The following is a 22,853-nucleotide window of genomic DNA, read 5'->3' as shown; positions in this document are numbered from 1 at the left end:
TTTGATAGCTCAGGTTCTCCTTCTGGCAGTTCATGTCTCACAGCTGCTATAAATGATTGAGCATGACTTTCCTGCTGTGAACTGTGAATATAGACCTGGGCCAAGTTTTATAGTAGAACTATACTTCTTTATGTATGCAATTCATGCTTCATCTGCACAGATTTACCATACTCTTCCTAACAGTCAGAGTGTATGTACACCTTCATTACACTGTAGTTAGCTTGTCATGGATGCATATTTTGTTTACCTGTTGAGAAACAGGTTCAGCAGGTGAAATATATTATAGGAACCAAGGAAAAATTAGTTTCTCAAAGATAAATTCATCCCTGTCCATCTGATACTTAGTTGTCCATGTGAAATGTATGTAATGTATCAGCCTGCCATAGTCCCGTGTCAGTTTTGTTTATTTTTTAAATATGGAAAATTTAAGTTGTGTTTTAGAATAAACACATTTGAAGAGCAGACCAAATGTTGCAGGTCAGATTGCATTCATGACGCATGGCATGAAGCGGATAAGTGAAAGGAGAGGATGATGGGGCCTGACTTTTATTCCTCTCACTCACCTGTCAAACACAGTGAGAGCTCTGGAGACTGCACATCGGCAACAGTATAGACCTGTGAAACAGTGTGTTTTCTGTAGACTGCACAACAGTGGCTGTAAAGACATGTGCCCCCCTGTACTTGCCTGGTTTTCATTCAGATTCATAGCCGCAGTGGTATGAGGAAGCAAGTGCAGCCTGGGCATTCTGTCTGTGCAACTCGTGTGCCGAAAAACAAATGGCATTAACAGTGTGCGTGGATATGCATTCTCCCTTTACCTGTGTCCTGTGTCTCACCAAGGTCATCTGAAGCCAGGGAAGCATAGTGCGCTCAGGGACAATTGCATTTAGACATGCACAAATTCTGTGGTTATCAGAGAATGAAGATTGCACCTGACCCTTCTCCCATTCACGCTGACCAGCAGTGCCATGCCACAGACAGCTAGAGACAGGATGATTACAGGTTTTAATAGGAGAAAGGCAGCATTGTTTGCCATTTTTAGCTATCCATATTCAGATGAGTTCCTCTGAGGAGTAGTTCTGGATTTGCTTTGCTGCAGCCTCTTCCGTGCAGACTTGTATGCTCTTTGAACACGCTTACTCATTCTTGAGGAAGCTGTCCTCCTTGCAGTGTCATTTGTAACACATTTAACAGCGTCGTGTTCAGCTCTTCATTACAGCACATTGAATTGGCTGTCAGCAGGGGATGAGTCGATGGCTTCTCTCACGGTGTGCTCCTGTGATGTGGGAGGCCCTGTCATTTCGTACTGCAGTTGTGGGGAGGGGTGTGTCGCATGTGGAGCGCACCCTCTTCACTCCTCCTTGGCCCTGGCCGGCCGAGTGGGCCACTGCTCGGTAAGCACACGAGACAACCACCAAGTGAGAAATCCCTAGGTCGCTCATTAAACCAGCACCGAGGCACATGTGCCGCATGAGCATCGCGCGAGAACCAGGCCACTCCTGGTAATGTCGGAACCCCGTCCCCTTTTGGTTCCTCATCCTCCTCTCTCTCTCCTTCTCTTTTGGCCAGACTCTTTTTGCTGTGGGGGCTGGCACCTTTCTGACACAGTGTGAGGAAGTGTGAAGATGAAACAGAAAAGGACAGGAATAGAGTGGTGGCTAGAGCACTGAGGAGGAGGAGGGGAGGGACTATGTTTAGAGCAGTGTCTTCCTGATCTTACCCATGCCAGCCAGACATGGTGCAGTTCAATGGGAGGGTGATTAATCCAGCCTGCTGGTTGCTATGGAAACACCTGCTGCTGTCTGAGAGAGCCAGGTGTGTTTGTTTGTATGCGTGTCTGTGTGTGTCTGTGTGTGTGTGCGCCTGCACACATTTGTGAGGGCCTGTGAGAGTGCGAGTGTGTGTGCACATGCTTAAGTGAGAGAGAAACGGTGTCTGTGTGAATGGTGTAAAAAAGGTGAACATGTGCAAGTGTTCTTTAACTCCTGATATTTCCAGTACACTACTCTGTTTACATACTGCAAACATAGCATGCAATATGTAGAGAAAATGGTGTGGGGGGGGGGGGGGGGGGGCAGCTTCTTTGTCTGGTAAGATACCGATGTCCAGCAGCTAATCATGAAATTAAAATACCTACTGCAGTAAACAGCTTGTCAACAGATTCTGCCATTTTGGAACTATGAAGGTCACAACAACCTTATGTCAGTGTTTGAGCATGTTTTTCCTTACCACATTACAGCACCAAAACAGCTGCATCTTCAGAATTACCCCCTTTGGAGAGCAAAGTTAAAAAGATGCATTTTCAGTAGTGAAAACAGCATGATGGCTCGGACGAATGGACAAAGCATATGAAAACAGATGCATTTTCCAAGTTCCCTGTGTAAGTGTGGACTAGGCCTAAGAAGACATGGTGAGTGAGGTTGTCCAGGGAGATGTCTGTTCTGTTTCATTCACCTTGGCATCCTCTCCGCTGTTGAGCACCAACACTCCTGCTCATTATTCCCCCCCCCCCCCATTATCTACATGTGCTTTGGCCCTGTTGTTGTCTTGAGTTTGTGTCCGAGAGGTCTCGAGTGTCGTGTCATTTAACTGTGGGTGGTTACATGCACTTTCATTACGAGTGGTTACCGGAAGGTTTTCTTTATGTTGACCACAAGACGGCTGTTATTGAGACCAGTAAGGGTGAAATGACTTTCGCGCAGTGTCCACTATTATAAAGGTTACTGCATATTTAACACAGTAATTATAACGTTCATTAATAAATACTGCTCCTAAGCGGGAAGCAGGGAAAAACTAGAACAACATCTGGCTAGCTAGTACTAGTCTTTTTATAGTTGCTCATATCTCCATTTTGGAGCCTCTTTTTAAGCCTCTTAATAATAATAAGAAGAAGAAGAATATAGCACCTTTCTCAAACTCAAGGTCACTTTACAGTAACTTGTTAGTGTGTTACAATAAAATGTTCTTCAGTTTCTCCTTTTCTAACCTTTGCAAAGAAAGTCACATTGTACATCCACTCAGTATGCAGGGACAGCCCTGGCAAATAAAACGTCGTCATCTCAAGATCAGTCACAGTTTAAGCAGTCTGAGCTGGATCTCTGAGCACAATCTTAGGGAATGATGCAGTGTAAAGGGAGTGTGAAAACGTGACCCAGTGTTCTGGCAGTTCGACATTGTTTTCACTGTGTTCTTGACCCTAATGACAAGGGGCTTTTGCAGTATGCTTTTAAAGTCTCTACCCAGTGCACTGCTACAGGCTGCTATAGCACATCAGTGTTGCCAACAATCAGAAATATCAGTTAAAACATCAATATACTAGGTTTGTAAATGCCTGGGATAAATAATTTATAACCATGAAGTTAACATTAATTAACACTTAATCATATTTCTGTTGTTTTTATGGTCAATCTTGCTAGCCTGAAAACTTTGAAATATCAGTCGGAATAGCAGCCTACATGGTTGGAACAGCAGTCTCTGTGGTCAGAATCACATGAAGTGGTTCATCAGGGTGAACATGTAGCACGACCCCCCCCCCCCCCATCTTCTTCCCCGGAGGGGGCGTGACCATGGCGGCTGCCATCTGCCAGCCGTCACTGCCTGGTCCACTGCTGCCTTCCCTCACAAAGGAGCTAAATTTGAAGCTCATTCCTGGTTGACAGGAGGAGCGCTATAGATGAAGTGTTTACTGCAGCAACTCTTTGTTCCTTATCTGTGTAGTGCTAGAGACGGAGTTTGTAAAGGCTCATTGTCATTTCGAATATGGAGCTTTGTGTAAAGTAAGGGACAAAAAAGAGAAGCTGTGTGCTCATTAAAGAGGCAGGAACTCCTGAGTGGTGTCTGAATAGGTAGTGGCTTGGGACCGGTCTGGAAAACAAGTAAAATAGAAAATGAGTAATAGGTCAGGCATGGCTGGTCAGTTTTCCCCTGAACACCATTGAAGTGCCAATGAATACTGTAGAGGAATGAGTCCCTTAGTGCACATGGGGTCATGCGGCATGACCCCCCCCCCCCCCCCCCCCCCCCCGTGCCAGGGCTGCTCCTGAAAAACAGACGCAAGCTTCTCTGTACCCTCTCTGAATAAATGAAGTCTCAAATATCTCAGCGCTTCTGATCTTTTTGATTCTGTTAATATAAGGAATGAAGATTGTGCCATGCCAGCAATCATCAGGGGAGTTTGGGGCTCAAAATGAGGATGCACCAGCATTTTAAAGGGCCCTTTATGACAGAAAACTCAATTTCCCTCAATTTATTTAAATAAATAATTTTGAAGTAATAAGTAATTCTTGTAAAATCTAGGTATTATGTTAATCTCAAAACACTGTGTACTCCCCAGTCCATACAGCTGATATAACCTGCAAAAGCAGCCTGTTTTGAAATCATTTTCTCTGATGTCATGAGAGCAAGCTCATTTACATATGTCTTACAGCAGTTTACACCTTTCCACATTCAGCTCTAAGGGCCTTTTGAATGAGGCACATTCCATGGCATCCAAGCACATTATCTTATATCTTAAAGGCACAGTAAAGGATTTATTTATTTATTTATCTATTTATTTATAATAAAGCCACACAAATGTAAGTGGACATCAAGGAAAAAATATCAAAGGAAAATGCAGGATATGGGCCCCTTAAGATATCCCATAGGAAAAAAAATTGTCAGGCTTGTTTTGGCAGGTTCTAGTTAAGTCATACCCTTTCACACTAGTGCTTTTTAAAGCTTAATCTCGTGCAGGGGTATTGGACCATCTGTAGACACCATTGCAGGGAAAAACACCTGACAGCAGTTGGTGTGTGTGACTGCCTAATTGTTGAAGTAGATTTGACTTTGGCTGTCAGTTCATGTGTGCAAGCAGCACGTGGTTTGTGCGTGCGAGCTCGCGTGTGTCCCTGACTGAGTGATGGGCCGGGCTCTTCTACATGTCCGCCACCCCAGCTGCACTGCCGTGCCGGAGGCTGCTTTGTTCTGCAGCAATCATTCTGTCAGGAAGCAGATGGGAAAGCTGTGGCTTCAGGCTCTGTGGGTCATTACAGCTGAACAGAGGCAGTAGGAGCAGGGCAGTGCTCACACTCCACCACTGTTTCTGTGAGCGGCCTTGTGTAGACCTCTACGGCAGAGCGCAACACATGTAGGTGTTGCGATGCAACATGGCATCACACCTGACCTTCTTGCTGCACACTACCACATGGGAGGCATGGGCACGGTTCAGTGCGACAGCTGCAATTCAGACCTCTTTTATGTGCCTTATTTGGATGGAGTCGGATGATGAAACCACACCGCTCAATGTCCAGCCAAATGTTTTTAAAGGGCCTCATGTTAAATGGAACAAGTGTAATGTCCGGTACTCCACTGTCCCTGCTCAAACATAGCTGAGACTCAGCAGCTGGTGTGCCATCGTTTTCTCAAATGAACTACAGCATGGGGCCGGGGGGGGGGGGTTGTGGCGTCTTGATATAATCCCGTGAGGAGGAACAGCTAATGGAACTTTTGCTCAAATATTTCGTGCTCTCTCTCACCCTAATTACAGTGGCATTCACATCAAGCCATACGCCACAGTTGAACGTGATCGTGTGTGTCACTATTAGGAAAATTAGGTGGTTTTAAACTGATGTCCCCTGATTTAGAGATTTACATAATGTGGTGTTTGTTTTATCTTTTCATAGATTAGTTGCATTTGCATGTGTGGTACATTAGCTGTCTGAGAGTTAGTCTATCAGTTAAGCAGTCAGGAGCTCACATGAATAGCTTCCTGTGTGCCGTGACAGCCATGGTCCTAGGCACAGCTTTTGGCTATGGTCCCTTGACAAACCATGGGCATCTGTCATTTGTTACTGGGTCTTTCTTGTCAAAATGTTCTTGTCCTACAGGGCAGAAATGACTGTTTGGAGGAACTGAACATGGTTTTCTTCATAAATAAAAGCCTTGTTGATTGTGTGTGTGTGTGTGTGTGTGTCTCTCTCTCTCTCTCTCTCTCTCTCACTTTGTAGATATCTGGAGTCTGGGAGTTATCCTGTTTATGCTGGTATGTGGGCAGCCTCCCTTCCAGGAGGCCAACGACAGCGAAACCCTCACCATGATCATGGACTGTAAATACACGGTACCTACCCACGTCTCCAATGCCTGCAAAGAGTAAGTGTGCTGGGCCCTGGGAGTAGTAGGGGTGTCCTGAGTACACCACAACCCTGTCCTGAACACGTTCCCACCATAACCCCTTTCTTCCCTAACTGAGATCTGGAATCATTGCAGAAGTGATGAGACTGCCAGTTCGTTTGCCCACAGAGTAAAGACCCGAGTGAAGGTGCTGAGCCGAGCACCTTCTCTTCAGGAGATGAACGCAAATGCCAAGGCAGAGAATCTTACTGATGAGGTGTTCTGTTTCTGTGGGCTCGGCTTGCTTTGATTACCTGGCAGCAATATGGCCAGATTAGTGTTGACTCTTTCAAAGGCATTTCAAACACACAACTGGCATTTTTTCATGTTAAATGACTTAACCACAAAACTGTGATTTAACAGAAAAATATTTGGGCATAGTGAATTTTTCACAGCTATGGTTTAATCACTTTAAAGTTTACTACAGATGCTGGTCCCCAAAATTTAGTCGTTAAATGGGAAATTGTGATTTTCAGAAAGTAAAACATTCACTTCACTTGCAAGTGACATGTTTTAATGCACAGAGCTGTTTTAAATGGGTTCTAAAATTGTATATATATATAATATAGTATAGCACAGTTAGTGTGTAGGTTAGTGAAGGGAGAGAAGCTACCTAGGTCAATACTCCGTGTGAAACACTAACTACAGCATACTGATTACATCCATAAGTCCAGCTCTCATAATGGTTATGTAATTGCTAAGCTGCACACTGCTGTACTAGAGCCAACTTTATATGGACAGACCATATAAGTGCCAGTAGCACTGCAGTACTTTATCGCTGATGATAATATACACATTGTTGTCTTGTATTAATTAATTCATCTTGTGTGACTTATAAAGAGATTTCCATGGTGATGGAAATCACCAGTTATATTGCTTATCTTGAGCCTAATCAGTTATATGAAGAAGAATGATTGATTGATTGATTTAAAACCCAACTTGGCTTGTGCAGATATAGTCATTACAGTAGGTGATATCAGCTAATACAGTGCTCATACTTGATATAGGGGTGCTGAGGACCTTGGGCGACTTTGAGTGCAGTCGTAAAATGACCACCTTGTGCCTAAGGCGCTATTTATTATAATCGCTAGAAGAAATTCTGTTATTGTAAAGTTAAATGAAATATTTTAACAAGCAGTTATTTTGCCAAAAAACATTATATAAAGAAAACAAGACATCCATTGGAAATTACATAGACATACTCAGACTAATCTGGTCTTTAACAGATATTGCATATAAATGACACTGATCTCTTTCCAAGGGCCTGTTTGATGTGACTACTGTTAACAGTAGAACTTCTTCCTTCTAAGGCAGAAGAGAATGGAACCTAAGCACTGACTGCAGGTCAGCCAATGTGCATGGGCTATTTTTGGGCATTGCAGCTGCGCTTTGATCAGAAGTGCTAGTTTTTGTTGCCACTTTAGTGCGCTCCTGTCTGAGTCAATGGCGGCTTTTTGTTCAGCCCCCAGCCTCTCTGCTCATAGAGTGGACACCATAGTGACACAGTGTGATTGATGGCATGGTTGGGGTCCTTCAGCAGAGCCTTGCTTCCCTCCCTCACTTTAATGTTTCGGTAGTGACCTTCCCTCACAGTGTCTGTTGCCATCTGTCCAATGCGCAAGTACAAAAATACACCCAGGCAGCCAAAACAAAAGGCCAGTTTGTCCTCTTGCTGCTGATTTCCTCCCACCGCTTGGTTTCATTAGACGGAAGCTGTTGTGAAATCAGGGTCTTGTGAAAAAGCCTGTGAGGTGAGAATGTGTTTGTGGCTGACATGGGATGCTCAGTCAGGTGCCAATGCTGCAGAAAGCAGTAATATAATGCTGGTGAAGCAAGGCAATGTAGAGATTATTTATTTATGTTTGCTTTTGTTTATTGCATCAAAAAAAAGTGGGATCTCCATGTACTGATCCGAAGTACTATGTGACGTTTAATCTGCAGAGTGCTAGGGTTTCAGATGAGTGGCAGAAGTCATATGGCTTTAAAAGCACCTCCAGTCTCTGTGGTGCCCCTGTACTGCTGCCCCCATGTGGACCCAGAGAACAGTGTTGCATATGAGTCAGATGTATTCTCCATGGCCATCTGTACACACTGCTTTAATGACCCAACCCTTACCAAACATGGCCAATTGTACAAGAGCTGTGATGGTTCTCATTTGAACTGAAAATAAATTATTTGATTTTGCAAATTCTGTTTTTGAAAGATGACAGGGCTCAGAGTATTTGGTTAAAAATTCTTATTAACAAGTGTGGGGCATGTTGGGAACATTTGTGTTAATTGGCTATGGGCATGTACTTGACTGTACCCTGGGAGACCAGTACAGGGAAGGCAAAGCTGCTCATATTTGTTAAAGCACCAATTACTGCTTTATACATTATACAGGAGACCTGGGATGGTGCTTTCAGGACATCAATATTTCCACTACTAGGATATGCTAAAGAGAAACCAAAAACTGCCTGTCAGTCAAATGTTCCACACCTTTGGCCACCGATGATGATCATGTTTTATTGACTTAACTTAGACCATGTGGTAAAAACTATATTCTTGTTAGTGTGGCTTTGTTTCATCCATGTAAGCTCTGCAGGGCTGGTTATAAGACACGTTGTGTGCCACCACTTGCCTTTCTTTTTAAACTATGAGGAATTTGTGGCAAAAGTGCATTGAACAGTTGCGTTCCTGCTCCTAAGGTGTGAACTGTTTGCCTAATCGTGACTGATGACAGTTGCAGACTACCAGGGGCTGGGATGTGAGGAGCACTCATCCATAGCCTGTATCAGTTCATCAAGTGAGCAACACTGTGCCCCTGCTTAGCCAGCCAGCTACTCCCACGGCATTCGATAGGAGGTTCAGAAGTTCAAACATCTCTCTTCTGCAGGCATGTGTGTACAGCTGTGGTAAAGCCATCTTTCCCCTGGCAGATAAACACCTGGGCCATGCATAGTAACTGTCACCTCACGTTACCGACTGTCCCACTCCCCAGCAAAATCCCCCCACCCAACCTCCAGGTTTCTCCAAGCCTAGCGCTGCATACGAGCATGCACAAAGCAGCCCTCTTCCCCTGCTGTGCCATGGCGGGAAATATGGGCATAGCGTCAGCGTTGAGAGCTAATATGAACACATCGCATACAGCATCTTAAATGCTTTACTGCTCTTTAGATGTAACCTCCGGACACGTAAGTTCAGTGCGTTACAGTTTGGGCGCATGGATGTGTCGGCTCCTAAACTGGCTGAAGCTCATGTGGTCTTGTATTCTATACCTTAAGTAATAAAAAATGTTACAATGTTCTGAACTATTAACTACAGTATTGCAGCATATTCCCACATTGTTCTGATTTATTTTAGTTTTTGTAGTTTTTTTTCTAGTCTACTTTTTTCTGTTTTTCTTCTTTGTAGAAATGTTTTGAAATGTAGTGTCCTTGTATTTTCAGTGTTTTTGTCAAGAGCAGTCATGCTAAATCATGGTTCATATTCACATTCTGCTCAGAATTATTCGTTTTATGTAAATGTTTCTAGGTGTAATCTTTTAATGGTTTTCTTCAGGCATTTGTCTTACATTAGACACCACTATCGAATGCAGTTTTTTAGAAGTAATTTACTAGATGGATTTTGTTTTATCTGTTAATTCAGTAGGGCAGTTTGTGTTATAGTCCCCAGTTTCTTGTTGATGTGGGATAGTTTAATAAACATGGTAATCCTGAGGGATTATCAGTGCGGTGCAGCATCTCTGCATGGTGAAATGCCGGTGGAGTGAGGGGTGTGTGTGAGGCTAAGACATGCCGCTGGAGGTTTCCATTTGCCCCAGTTACTCTATCTTTATTTTCTTGCTGCCTGTTCACAGTGGCCCTTAATTCAGTGTCTTTTTTTTTGTTTTTTCCCCTCCCTCTCACTGTTTGGTTTTCCTCGGCAACATCTACCCCTAACTCTCTCTCTCCTTTTCTTCGTCACCCCCCCCCCCCCCCCCCCAATTTGTCCGTTGCCATGGTGTCAGCGTGGTACCAGTGATTTGGCCTGATGGAGCATGTGTTTGCTCCATGACTCTTGGACTGGGACTTCCTGCCACTTTTCTTCACTTCATTGGGTCCCAGCCATTTCCTTAGCCACTCTGCTTCTACTGCTTCAGAGTGAAGTGTAGACGTCAACGGACAAACCGACGGCTTTTGAAGACGGTGATCTTAAAACGGGTTGCACAGCTGTACTAGTGTTTTTAGCTGAGTGATCTCTGCCCTCTACAGGGTATATCCTGCCCCATCTCTGAGTGCCCTTTGGAGTCATGGAAATTCCAGCCATACATTTCTCTTAATTTCCTCTCTTTATCGCTCTGACTTGGTTTACTTTGGCACGTACAGTGTAGGTGTCCCACCAGTTGCAGTAGCAGCACTGCAGTTTCACAAGTCCAGTTGGAACGCATAAATCCTGTGTCTCCAGGCAGCTCTGCTGGTCTGTTGGCTCACAACCGGGGGCCCTGAGTGCGCGACTAGCTCTCAGACCAGGCTTTCAGCTCGTAGTGGCTGCCGGAGGTCATGTTTCAGTGGTAGCGTAAAAGACGGCATTGACTGATGGAGCTGCTCGCCATGTGGTTAAAATGGCAACAGTTGCTGGCTTACCAGTATTACTGATCTTCCACCTGGTGGTTCTTTAGAAGAACCAACTCGAGCCAAACAGGAATGCCAGAAAGATCAATATATGTCAGAATCTTGACGTTGTTTTATATGCTACTGAATCAACATGCAGAATTTTAAAGGATTTCTTAAATAGTCTATAGATTTTTCAGACTATAGTTACCTGTATTAACTTCCACTTGAATCGCAGTAATTTTTTTGTGTGTCTGTGTCCATGTTAAAGGTATGACGCATTTAGTTAATTTATAGCTCATGTATGGATTGCAGTTTATTAATGTTACAGCCTATCCTTTGTTTGCATGGTATGTGCCAACTACAATAGACACATACAAAGAACTGGCCCACTTTTGGTCTAGAAATAAAAACAGCAATTATGCTTGCTTGTGATTCATAGAAAAGTGAAAAACAAAGGTGGTCTGAAATGGATTATCTGAAACCTTTATTTCATGTACATGCAATAAATATCAATGTTTGATACTTCATAGCTTGCAGATATTTGAAATCGGATCAGTTTCAGGGTCCTACTGATTGGATAAATGGTTGAATAGTTTTCATAGTTATCTTGTTCAATATCCGCATTTTTGTATTATATTTAGCTTGGTGTTCTTGTATGGTGTGGTTGGGGTTTTGATCCTGGCAGGGGAGGTTTGTGGGTTTTGGGGGGCTTCCCCCCCCCCCCTTTTATTCCCCCATGTATCACTCTGTTCTCAATACTATTATGAATGCTAGTACCACTATGAAAACCTTTGGGCACCCTTTCTTTTACAGTACTGTGTAAATAAAAACCATGGCACACATGGGCCCTGTTATGCGTGGGGCTCTACGACCGTCCCTGCAGTTTTTCCGCTCGAGGAGCAGGGAGGATATATTTCGTTTTTGTCCAGGAACAGGGGAGGGGAACATCCTCCTTAAGCCTCTATTTATGAGCCATGTTGCGAGGCCTCATTTTTCGTTAATTTATTTTTTTTTATGACTCTCTATTCTAAAGAATTGTGCAAATGCTGTTGCAGTCTGTGATCCAAGAAGTGAGCCAAACGTTACCCGTTCATCGAATGTTGCTCTCCCTAAGTGATGTCAGCGGTGCCGTCGAGGCCTGGCTTCAAGCCGGCAAGTGTGAATGAGTGTGAGTGCTCCCTCTGCAGTGACTCCAGGCCCTGCTGAGAGCCTGCACCAGCCCGCTCTGCCCGTGTGGATGTGGGAATGGGTTGCGACTCTTATCGCTGCTCCATGCTGTGTTGTAGATAGGCACAGCACGCTCTCTCGGGAGCCTCGCACTGACAGCTGTCTGGCAGGGCGGCAAATCGTATGACCCAATCACGGCTACTTTCCACATGTGGCGTGGAAAGTAAAGGCACAGTTGAATCAGGGTGTTAGAAATCTGCCTTAGGCCTGCACTGTCTCACAGATTGGCTTTTATGCAATCTTGGTAAATGGCTAACCAGTATGTTGCCTTAATGCTCATGATAAGCTACATTATAAAAGGTTCATTTGTGGCCACTTCAGATATAAACCCTAATTAAATTCACATGCACAAGAGTGATTGCACCGCATTGCTGAGTGAACTTTGCCCCTAGTTCTTTTTCCTCATATAAGCTACAATGGCTTTTTTTGTCTTGCACCTGATAATGGCCCACATGCTGTGACACACAGTGCTTGGCAGTGTTACTTTGCATGGCAAAAGTCATTGTGAAATAGCTTAAGATGCTGAACAAAACTGACATCATTAAGGGTGTGGGGTTTTTTTTTTATATATATATGCACGCTATTATTTGTGGCCTATATGTCTACGGCCAAAGTGATGGTGAGCTAAGGAAACAATTCCTGCTCAAATTGCTTTTCATTTGACTTTTTTAATTGTGTGGTTTGGCAGTGTTCATTTGTGTTGCAATGGCGGGGGGGGTTTGTCCATCTGTTTATTTTTGTTTTGCCTCCCTTTTGAGTTTGTCAGATTTCTTTTGAATTCCAGTTAATTTTCTATTTGCCAAGTTCAGGCTTCATCTGGGAAGCCTTTTCCAGTGGAGATATTTTAAAGCACAGTGCTAAGAGGATTAAATCCGTTGCATTCTGGTTGTGTAATCTCACACTCATTAAATTACTATATCTGTTTTCACATGTTTTGATTTGCATTTCAAATGGAAACCGTTAGTGACCCAGCACTCCATCTCAGTAGCATGTACAGCTCCTCACACTGAGGCGTTTCAGTAAATCGGTGCTCATCATCTTCAGCTGCTAGGCACAATTCAAGCCATACGTTGATCTCCTTCCCCCCCCCCACCTCGTCATGGAAACCGCCATGTGTGAATATAGGAGACACAGCCATCTCCAGTTACTGGACATCCTGCCTATCAGAAGAGGAGAGCACCATTTAAACAAAGCCTTTCTTTCTCAGACACCATGGTGTTGCATGTTTTTCCATTGTAGAACAGAAATGGAATACTTTAATGTGGCATGAATTTTTTTTTTACTGGTGAATGTGTAAAAATCAATGTGGCCCAGGCTTGGAGTAAATTGTCGGTTGGTGTCTGTTTGCCGTCCTGTTTTCTTGTGCCAGATTGCTTGCAAGTGACTTATACACCTGGGCAACTTGTGGGAGGAAGAGATGTGAACATGCTGACATCTTTATTTGGCAGTTCTGAACCTTGTACGGGCGTGTTGAAATTCCTTGCATTCTGGATCATGGAGTCAGCCCTACCTGCATGACCCTGGAGCCCATGGCGGCCATGTGTTTTTACAGTAGTGTGAAAGTGTTAAGTGCTACAGGATGTTATTAGAGGACTTGCATGTCACCAACCCTTCTTGAGAATCATTCCAACAACCATCCTTTCACAGTGTATAAATATATATATAAACCCGTGTGGCAGGTTTAAACTAACAGAGCCAAGCACCCGTGCTGCAACTTCTAATGGTCAGTTTCTCTTTTGATCGTGGACATGGTTATTAGGCATGGCAAGTCTAAATTTAAACCCCACCATTTAGTGCCACTGCTCCTGCTGATTACTGGGTGATTATGGGATTCTAATGGCTACTGCTTTAGCCCGAGGCGCTGATGACATGGTTATTCTTCAGATATGGCAGAAGAGGTTTCACTGCAATAGCCTGAAAACTTAACACTCAACTAAGTGCGTCATAGAGGGATAGCTTGCTTAGCTGGTGTAACCACTGAAATAAAGGACTAGAGCATAAGTGATGACCTGTGACGTGGAGTGAGAAGAAAAAAGTTTAAGTGGTAGGCTAATAATATGCAATGCTTGTACTTATGGAGGAGGGAAAGGGAAAATTGTTAAGCTATTTCTTTATTGCTTATTTTCCTCAAATTGCTTGGCTGTGGGTAAAGTGAGCACGGGCCGAGCTGGCTCTCCAGTGAAGCGCGGCTGATGCGCAGGCTCGTCCTGGGCTATGTCGCCGCTTCATGCCGGTAGAGCTGTAATTTGACAGTGTGCATGTGCTGAATGCTGATGCGACATGTTCTAAAGATGGCTCCGTCTCCGCTCTCACAGCCGAGGGACCGCCAGACATTTTCTTCACAATAAGGCCGCTTTCATTTGCTTCGCACAGGCAAGAGTTTGAATCGGAGAGGTCCTCTGTGGCTGCCCTTTCACACATGGGCTTTTACACTTTTCCAGGAAATGGGGAGGGGGAGGGTGGTGCTCACTGAAGCTAATAGTAGCTCAGCTTTTGAGTGGAGGCTAGGAAACTGGTTCTGGTCTGAGCCAAAATGGCTACAGAAGTTACTCTGGAGACCTCTGACAGGTCATGGTGCTTATGTCATCTCCTGTCACCCCGAACAGTCTGATTAACCGGATGCTGCAGAGGGACCCAAAGCACCGGGCCTCCCTGGAGGAGATCGAGAGCCATGCGTGGCTGCAGGGGGTGGATCCCTCCCCGGCAACAAAGTTCAGCACGCCCTTGGTGTCCCACAAGAACCTGTCTGAAGAAGAACACAACAGCATCATTCAGCGTATGGTGCTGGGAGACATTGCAGACCGTGAGGCCATCATCGAGTAAGTGGCCCTACCACAAAACCCTTCATTTGTCTTTTTGTCTCTCATGAGTACACCCATTCAGTCACCTCCTATTTATTGGAACCTTCTTTCATTAGTTCATAGTGATGAATAATTAGGTTGAATACAGGAGGAATTGTAAGCTGGAGTGAAATCAGTGAAAAATGAATAGCATTTTCTACCATTGCAGTACATCATTATTCAGCGACCAGATTTCAGCAAAAAAGTGCCTCCATTTCAATCACACTGAGCTAGGGCAAGCATCAGGAAACCTGTAGGCTATGTAATGTCCAAAGTCTGTCAAACACTGGATGACTGTCTTTTATTAATTGACAAAGCAGTGGTATTATTCAACCACTTTCAGAGAAGTGCATTAGAATAGTCCTAATGTCAGGAAACAGGAAATTGATGTAATGTTTTGTTCACGAGTCACACAGTGAAGAGTGCCATGCTGCATGATGGTTGAAAGATCATTCATCAGCCTCTACTTCATCTGCCCTGCCTAACCCAGACAGCTGGGAAATCCCACTGCTAGAACCAGTTAGCTGGCCCAGGGAACGCCTACACGTTTAACAGCTAAGCAGTTAAATTAAACATGTGATGGGATTAATCACATGGCTCAATACAGAGTTCAGTGCAGAAATGTTACTCCATCATATTTCTCATAACACCAAGCGCAACAAAAATATTGTACAAATGTGGCGCAGTTAAAGAAGTTAAGCACTAGAAACCATTTTGAACCACTTTATATATCCTGTTTGGTATTAAGAGATGATTTGGGAGTTAGAAGGTACTTGAACTTTTTTCTTTTTCTTTTTTTTTTTAGTATTTTTCCTCTCAGATCTCATGTATTGTTAGGAATTTAAAGGCTTGCTGGTGTAGATGATATAGCAGTGATTCTCAGCCCAAGCCTCGGGATCCACTGGGCAAGCCACACGTTTGCTCTATGCCAGCTACCTCTACACCTGTACCAGGTGTTGGAGTGGGATGGAGCAAAACTTGAAAAACATGGTTCTACAGCATACTTGACTTCTGAAAATATAGGGCCATAATTGGTCTATAGCATACACGCCTTAGAATAACAGAAAAATCAAATGGAATAAATTAAAAATAAAAGGTAAAATATTGGAAAACAAAGTGCTGAAGTCTTAAGGTTAATTCATGGCTAATTCAAACACAGGTTTTAATCTCCTGCATGAAATGTACCAATATCGGCCCTCAGGCGACTAAGCAGGGATTTCTTCAGTTTATGGGGCCACAGGAAGAGAAGACAGCCTTTCCCCTCTCAAGTCAATAGACTACAGCATGCATCTTCAGCAGACAGGACACTGGCCAATAAATAAAAGGATTATTATTTAAAGTCAAACTTTGGTGGAAACTAAATAATAGTAATGATAGTTTAGGGGGAGAATAGAGTGAGTGAGAAATGAAGTGCATCTGGGCCTACGTAAATTTGTATTCTGTGTTAAACACTGAAGAGACATTATGAACATTACAGTAAAAACACAGCAATGTAGAAACAGTCACATTCATAAAGGAGATTAGGAAGTGGTGTAGTAGGCCTACAAATATTACGCAGCGTGTTTTACTGATGTGAAATTGGTCAGAGTTCTACAGTATGGACCTAAATTTTGATCCTGGTTACAGCCCAGACAGAAAATCACAGCAAGCTTTTGCAAAGGTGGTGCAAAGTAACGTTTTTGTCATTATTAAATTCAAGGTAGCGGGACAGTGCCAAGTCCTACTTCCTCAACCTAGTTTTGGTGAAACACATGGCAGCCCAGTGAACAACAAAAGTGAAGACAACATTGTGAAACTGTCAGTGTTCTTTGCAGGGGGGCACTCTGATACAGGTTATACCAGTTTATTTGTAGACTTACCCTATCCGAGTTTTACTGTGAGATTATTGTTATTGAGGGTTATTTGCAGCAGCTGAGGGTCCATTTGTTTGTTCATTAGTGCATAATCCCTGCGAAGTGGAGAGGAGGGATTGGGAATGTACTCAGAATGTGCTCCGCACAGGATCAATGCCAAACGCATGCTAGCTGTAGCCAGCAGCATTAGATCAGCCGGAGGAGGCTCACTGAAGTCAGTGTACTCTTGGCATACTTCTGGAGAATACCCTGCTATTTTAGTCACACAGGTTTGGGTGAAATATGTGACAGAATGCTGACCACCAGACCTTTTAAAGGCATTGTTATCCTCTTGAATGTTTTAAAGGCAAGGTTCTTGCCCAGTACATGATCTAAAATGTTTCAGATCCCCTCTCTCTCTCTCTCTCTCCCCCCCCCCCACCTCTCTCTCCATTAAATACACTCTTTCTTCTCCCTTTCTAGAGCCCTAGAGACTAACAAATACAACCACATCACAGCTACCTATTTCCTGCTGGCCGAGCGTATCTTGCGGGAGAAGCAGGAGAAGGAGGTGCAGCCACGGTCCTCCAGCCCCAGCAACATCAAGGCCCACTTCAGGTACCATTGCCTGGCCAACAGCCCCCTGTGGTCCTGCCCAGGGGCCTTGCGGTCCCACTCTGTCTTGATTTGCCTCAAGCACCAGTGCTAAAGAAAGATGAGCCACTGTTCAACATGATGGTGTCTTGTAAGGGAGTCAAGAAGGTGGGAGTTGGTGCTGAACAGAAGTGACTAAAGCTTGGTGTACTAGGCCTCTCATAAGTATAGAGGAGAGCGACAGGGCTGTCGTGCACTCAAAAGACAGGCCGAGCTCTCTTATGTTGGCTGTTCAGTATGTCTGTAGGTCAGGTTGTGAAACAAGAAAATATCTGAGGATATCAACAATTTGGGCGTGTCTAGTGCAAGGTTTGGTTGTCCCCGGAGCCGTGCTGGCAGTCTGGCTGAGGTTCAGTCATGGGCACGCCTGCCTCTGCTGTGTATTCACACCTGTGTGCAATCCAGTCATGGAGAGCCTGCTGGTGCTGGAGGGGAGGACGCGTAAGGCCAGGCAGCACATCCTTGGTGAGTGAGGCCTGAGCAGGGGGCTAGAGCACAGGGCCTTCCGAGAGGAGGGCATGCACACGGCTGCATGTGATGGCATTTTGCGAATCCCCTTATTTGGAATGTTTTACAAAAATGATGCAAATCAGATGAGGAAATCAACAAAGCACATAAGACCCTAATGAGTTTAAATTAACTAAACGTGCACAACAGCCTTCTGTGTGGAAGGGATAAGTCATTCAGAGTGGCCTTTCTTTGCTTTCATCCATTCAGACTTTGCATTTTAGATCTAGCTGTTATCTCTACTGAGAAATGACCATAGTGCCCTGTTTGTTTGGCTTGTCACTATATCAACAAAATGTTTGTGGAGTGTTGATGGTTTGACTATGTGGTTATGATACCCTGGGAACATGTATGCTCCAGTAAAGTCATACACAGCTGAGTCATTTAGCATCGAACCCCTTCAACACAGCACTTGTTGCTTCACACAAACTCATTAGAGCATGCTCCTTTCATCAGCACTGAAGCAAAAGCAGGGCATTTAGTCTGCAAGTCATCCTTTGATTCCCCTGCTCCCCAACCCCCTTCTATTCAGCAGATTGTTAAAAGCTTGGCTGGAGAGTCAGGTCAGCCTTTTGTCAAGGACTCTGTCATGAGGGCTCACTTGTTTCCTTACAGTACAGTTTTGCTGTATGCTCTACTGTGTTTCAGCCTTGAGCTGTTCTAGACATATCCATATACGTTATACCAGTTTCGTGAAGCAAGTGCAAATTATTCGGATCCTCTGTTTAGGAAAATGACCGTGCCATGTTGATATTCCATAGCACATGGTATTGTGGAAAAGGAATTATTTACATCTGTGTCTGTTCTCGTCACAGGCAGTCATGGCCCACTAAAATCGACATGCACCAGGACATCGAGGACAGCCTAGCGGCGTCCTCCATCTCCCACGCGGGGGGGCCACAGTCGCCCGCCCGCAGTGCAGAGAACCTGCTGAACGGCCACCGCAGCAAAGGCCTTCTGGAGCTGGGCCGGCGCGAGGAGAGCAGCGAGGCGGGCACCAGTGGCCCCACTCCCAGCCCAGCAGCCTCGCTTCCACCCAACCCGCTCAAGCCCAGCAGCATGGCCCCACCGGCAGCCGCCTCTGCCAAGCAGCGTACCTGCCTCTTCCGTGTGGAGGAGGACGAGGAGGAGGAGGAGGAGCAGGACCCGTCGCCGCTGCCCACCCAGGTGGTTCTGCGGCGCAAGCCACCATCCATCACCAACCGGCTAACGTCACGCAAGAGCGCCCCCGTGCTAAACCAGATCTTCGAGGAGGAGGGCGAGTCGGACGATGACTTCGACATGGACGAGAGCCTGCCGCCCAAGCTGAGCCGCCTCAAGATGAACATGGCGTCGCCGGGGACGGCGCAGAAACGCTACCACCGGCGCAAGAGCCAGGGCCGCGGCTCCAGCTGCTCCAGCTCAGAGACCAGCGACGATGACTCAGAGAGCCACCGTCGGCGCCTGGACAAGGAGTCGGGCTTCACCTACAGCTGGAACCGCAGGGACAGCAGCGAGGGCCCGCCCGGCAACTCGGGCGGCAACGGAGGGGGCGGCAGCAGTGGTGGGCAGGGCAAACCCCCAGGGGAGGGCAACTCTGGACCAGACAGGGGCAGCCCGCCTGGCGGGGGTGGAGGAGGTGGTGGGGGCGGGGGCGGAGGCAGTGCGGGAGGAGGGGGCGGATCTAAGGGGCAGGGGAGCCCATCCAGCTGCTCGAGCGGCAACAGTAACCCGACGTCGGGTTCGGCGCGCAGCGCACCCAGGAGCGCCGGTGAGCTGGTAGAGAGCCTGAAGCTCATGAGCCTGTGCCTGAGCGCTCAGTTCCAGCACCGCAGCTCAGGGCGAGGTGGGCGCTTCATCATCGACCCACGCAGCCTCTCCAGCGTCAGGGTGCAGGAGAAGAGCGCCTGGAAGATGTGCGTCGGCTCCAGCAGCAGCCTGGACAAGGTGGCTGTGCCCAGCCACGCCACCATCAGCAGCAGCAGCTCAGTGGACCTCTACCAGGACCAAACAGTGGCCATGCTCAAAGAACTAGACCTGGCCACAGAGAACAACCTGAACTTGAAAAACAACGTGCTTCAGCTACCTCTGTGTGAAAAGACCATCTCCGTAAATATCCAGAGGAACCCCAGGGACGGGCTGCTCTGTACGTCTGCCCAGGCCAGCTGCTGCCAGGTCATATGACGGTGGGTCAGGTGACCAGTCCTCGTAGCAGGTCGCTCCTGTCACAGCATTTGTAGCATTATGAGGACTAGAGTACTCTTCCAGTAGCTGTGTATGACCTTTTCCTATCCTCAGCCTTCTATGTTGTCTTAATCATTCTTTCAAATCTATTTATTGGGTTCATTTCCTTGGACCCGTTTGATTTTATGAGGTGCACGCTGCTAACCCCCCCTTTTTTTTTTTTTCTTTTTTTTTTTATAATGTTGAGCGGTGGTCCTATTAAGTTCCACCCCGTTTTACATTACGCCTCCCTGCCATTTTTTCTCATGTCTTTTAACCTCTTGAAGTGATGATCACTTAAGATGCATTACATGGTTCTGCATTGGCCAGTCAAATAAAAATACCTGTCAATTTTTTTTTAATGAAATATACAAATAAAGCTAAGTAAGTAATGACCAAATAATGACCAGTACATAGTAGTTAAAAATGTGAGCACGAGAATCCTTGTAGGATGTAACTGGTGCAAAATTTAAGCCAAATGAAATCTCTGTAGACTACAGGCAGTAGTAATGATGATGTTTTTAAGAAGAAACTCGCACAAAAGGAAACTCCAGTTCTGATTCCAGCTCCTATCTGATGTCTTAAACTAAATGACCAATTACAATTTAGTAATGTGCTTCTGTGGAACACAGTTAATTAAATTACATGTTGAGAAGTTCATATTGATGGTTTTTGAACTTAGAAACATTACCTTTGGCAAGATAGTTTAGTAATGTTTGAAAGATTTGTGAATCCCAATAGAAATTCAGTTTTTACTATTTGTATCATTTATCTCTCTTCTTTTTAATTAGGTGCCCCCCCCCCCCAAAAAAAAAAAAAAAATCAAAACAGGAAACTACTGATAGTCAGGAAATTGATGTGGGGTTTTGGGGGTTTTTTTGGGCTCTTTTGTTAATTATATTGACAAATTGTTTTCCTGTGGTTCAGATGCATAAGCTAGAAATTCCCAACATTAGTCTGAAAGTTTTGTCTACAGTGTACAAACTGACTGAAGAAAGTTGAAACCATATGATAAACTGCCAGCTTGCAGTGTTAAGTCTGCCTAAGTTTGTATCCAATTGTTAAATACCATACTTAATTATTTCAAACGTTTATCCAAAGTGATAGCATGTTATTCAAATCGGAACAGTTTGTCTGGACTGCATTAGACAGGCCATGCACCTTAATATAGCATTTTTCTGTTATGTTACCTTTTTAAAATCCACACACCAATTCAGATACTCATGACACTGCAGCAGTATGTCAGTTGTAAATTGTACCCACAGAAGTGGATCAGGTAGCAAACTGATTAGCTGCTTGTCCATGGCTGTGTGCTGTATCTGATCACCTGTATCAATCTTTAATGAACCATTAGCACTGATGAGCCATGGTCTGCCTGTGTACCTGCAGTTCTAGCGCCAAATGACTGGTTTTATTCTGAAGAAAAGGTGAAAAAAAAAGCGTTAGTCTCCTAAATGCTGTTCAGCTTCAAATCCTAGGCCAGCTGGTCTCACCTTAGTTGTTCCTTTGTGCCATTGATACTTTTGTTACTGTATACCAGTCTCCATTTAAGACAGGCCTTAGGAGATGTCTATAGGGTATGTAAATACATTTTTAAAAGTTTATTTTTTGAAAGGACTGCTGTTTTAAAATGCTGTGTTGAATAGAGACATTGGGTTGGCTTTTGAGTTTAAGCCATGCTAGTTTGTCACCTAGCAGCCTAGGCTCCAACTATCAGATACTCCTGAAACTTTACTGAGCTGCTCGTGTGTGGACACTTTCAGGACATCTAGAATCGCCTGGTGTAGGGGCTGATATCAAAGCTATAAAGGGCCAAGGCTAAGCCAGAGGACAGTGGTAGGGTAAGAGAGATTTTAAGGGCATTGGCAATAAGCTATAAGTTGCAGCTATCTGTAAATATACATATTTTTCTTTTATATTTCATAACATGTACAGCCTTAGAATGGCTCACTTGACCGAAAAAGAAAATTATTGTGAGTATTTTTCTTTTCTTTTTAAACAATAAGGTGTGTAAATATAAATGTAAATATGGTGCTCTCTATAGAACTGCAGTGTTGGCCATCTGGTTAAGAGCTGTAATATAGCCTTATTAGTTATGAGTGTCAAAGAAAAATTTAGCAAAGTTGAGAAAAACAGTGCTATATTCATAATGTCAGTCTCAGACTTTGTCCTGCTCTGATATAAGCAGGTAAAATGACGTGCATGTTGGACGTTTGACTTAATTTATCCATGTACATCAAGGGAAAAGAACCATCACAAAATGTTACTGGACCAAAATCATGTACTGGCATAGAAAGAAAATGAAATGGATAAATGTACTGTTGTTGAAATTTGTCTTCAAAACTTACATATAGCTATGGTAATGTCCAAAATTAAATGTTGTGGAAAATGTCTTTAAATTTTGTCTGGTTTTTTTTTTAAATAAAAACTATACTGCAGGAGTACAGTAAGGGCTGCTATCCTTGTTAAAGAGCAGAAGAAAACATGACCCACTGGCAAAATATAGGATGTTTTACATAATTGCTTGTTTTATTTATTTTATATTTTTTACAATTTTAGATTTTGTATATTACTATACTGCTACTATAGTTGAAACTGTCCTAAGAGTTATGCCAGGGATAGTGGTAGCCTATTGGTTAAGGTGCTGGTCTGGTATACAGAAGGTTGCCAGTTCAAGCTCCACCACTGTGAAGTTGCCAATTTTATGCCCCTGAGCAAGGCCCTTAGCCCTCAATTGCTCAAGTTGTATTCCGACACAATTGTAAGTCACTTTGGATAAAAGCATCAGATAAATGCTATAAATGTAATGCCAGAAAACTGTTGTTTTAGACCAGTCAACCCCTTTCCTAGCCTAAAACATTCACAAATTA

General features: G+C 44.4%; 1 protein-coding gene across 1 annotated transcript in view; it reads left to right on the top strand.

The window, feature by feature from the left end:
- snrka (SNF related kinase a) overlaps nt 1-22,376 on the top strand; it is a 34,685-nt gene extending 12,309 nt beyond the window's left edge. The window contains exons 3-6 of the mRNA XM_035531136.1: nt 5,985-6,126; nt 14,555-14,767; nt 17,104-17,238; nt 18,597-22,376. Of these exons, the coding sequence (XP_035387029.1) occupies nt 5,985-6,126; nt 14,555-14,767; nt 17,104-17,238; nt 18,597-19,944 (1,838 nt within the window). The 3' untranslated portion in view covers nt 19,945-22,376. The remainder of the gene's footprint in view (nt 1-5,984; nt 6,127-14,554; nt 14,768-17,103; nt 17,239-18,596) is intronic.
- Nucleotides 22,377-22,853: the final 477 nt, after the last annotated feature.

The sequence above is a fragment of the Electrophorus electricus genome, chromosome 10 (assembly GCF_013358815.1).
Source record: "Electrophorus electricus isolate fEleEle1 chromosome 10, fEleEle1.pri, whole genome shotgun sequence".
NCBI classification, from domain to species: Eukaryota; Metazoa; Chordata; class Actinopteri; order Gymnotiformes; family Gymnotidae; genus Electrophorus; species Electrophorus electricus.
The sequence above is the reverse complement of the archived record's forward strand: the minus strand, read 5'-3'. Positions and strand labels throughout refer to the sequence as shown.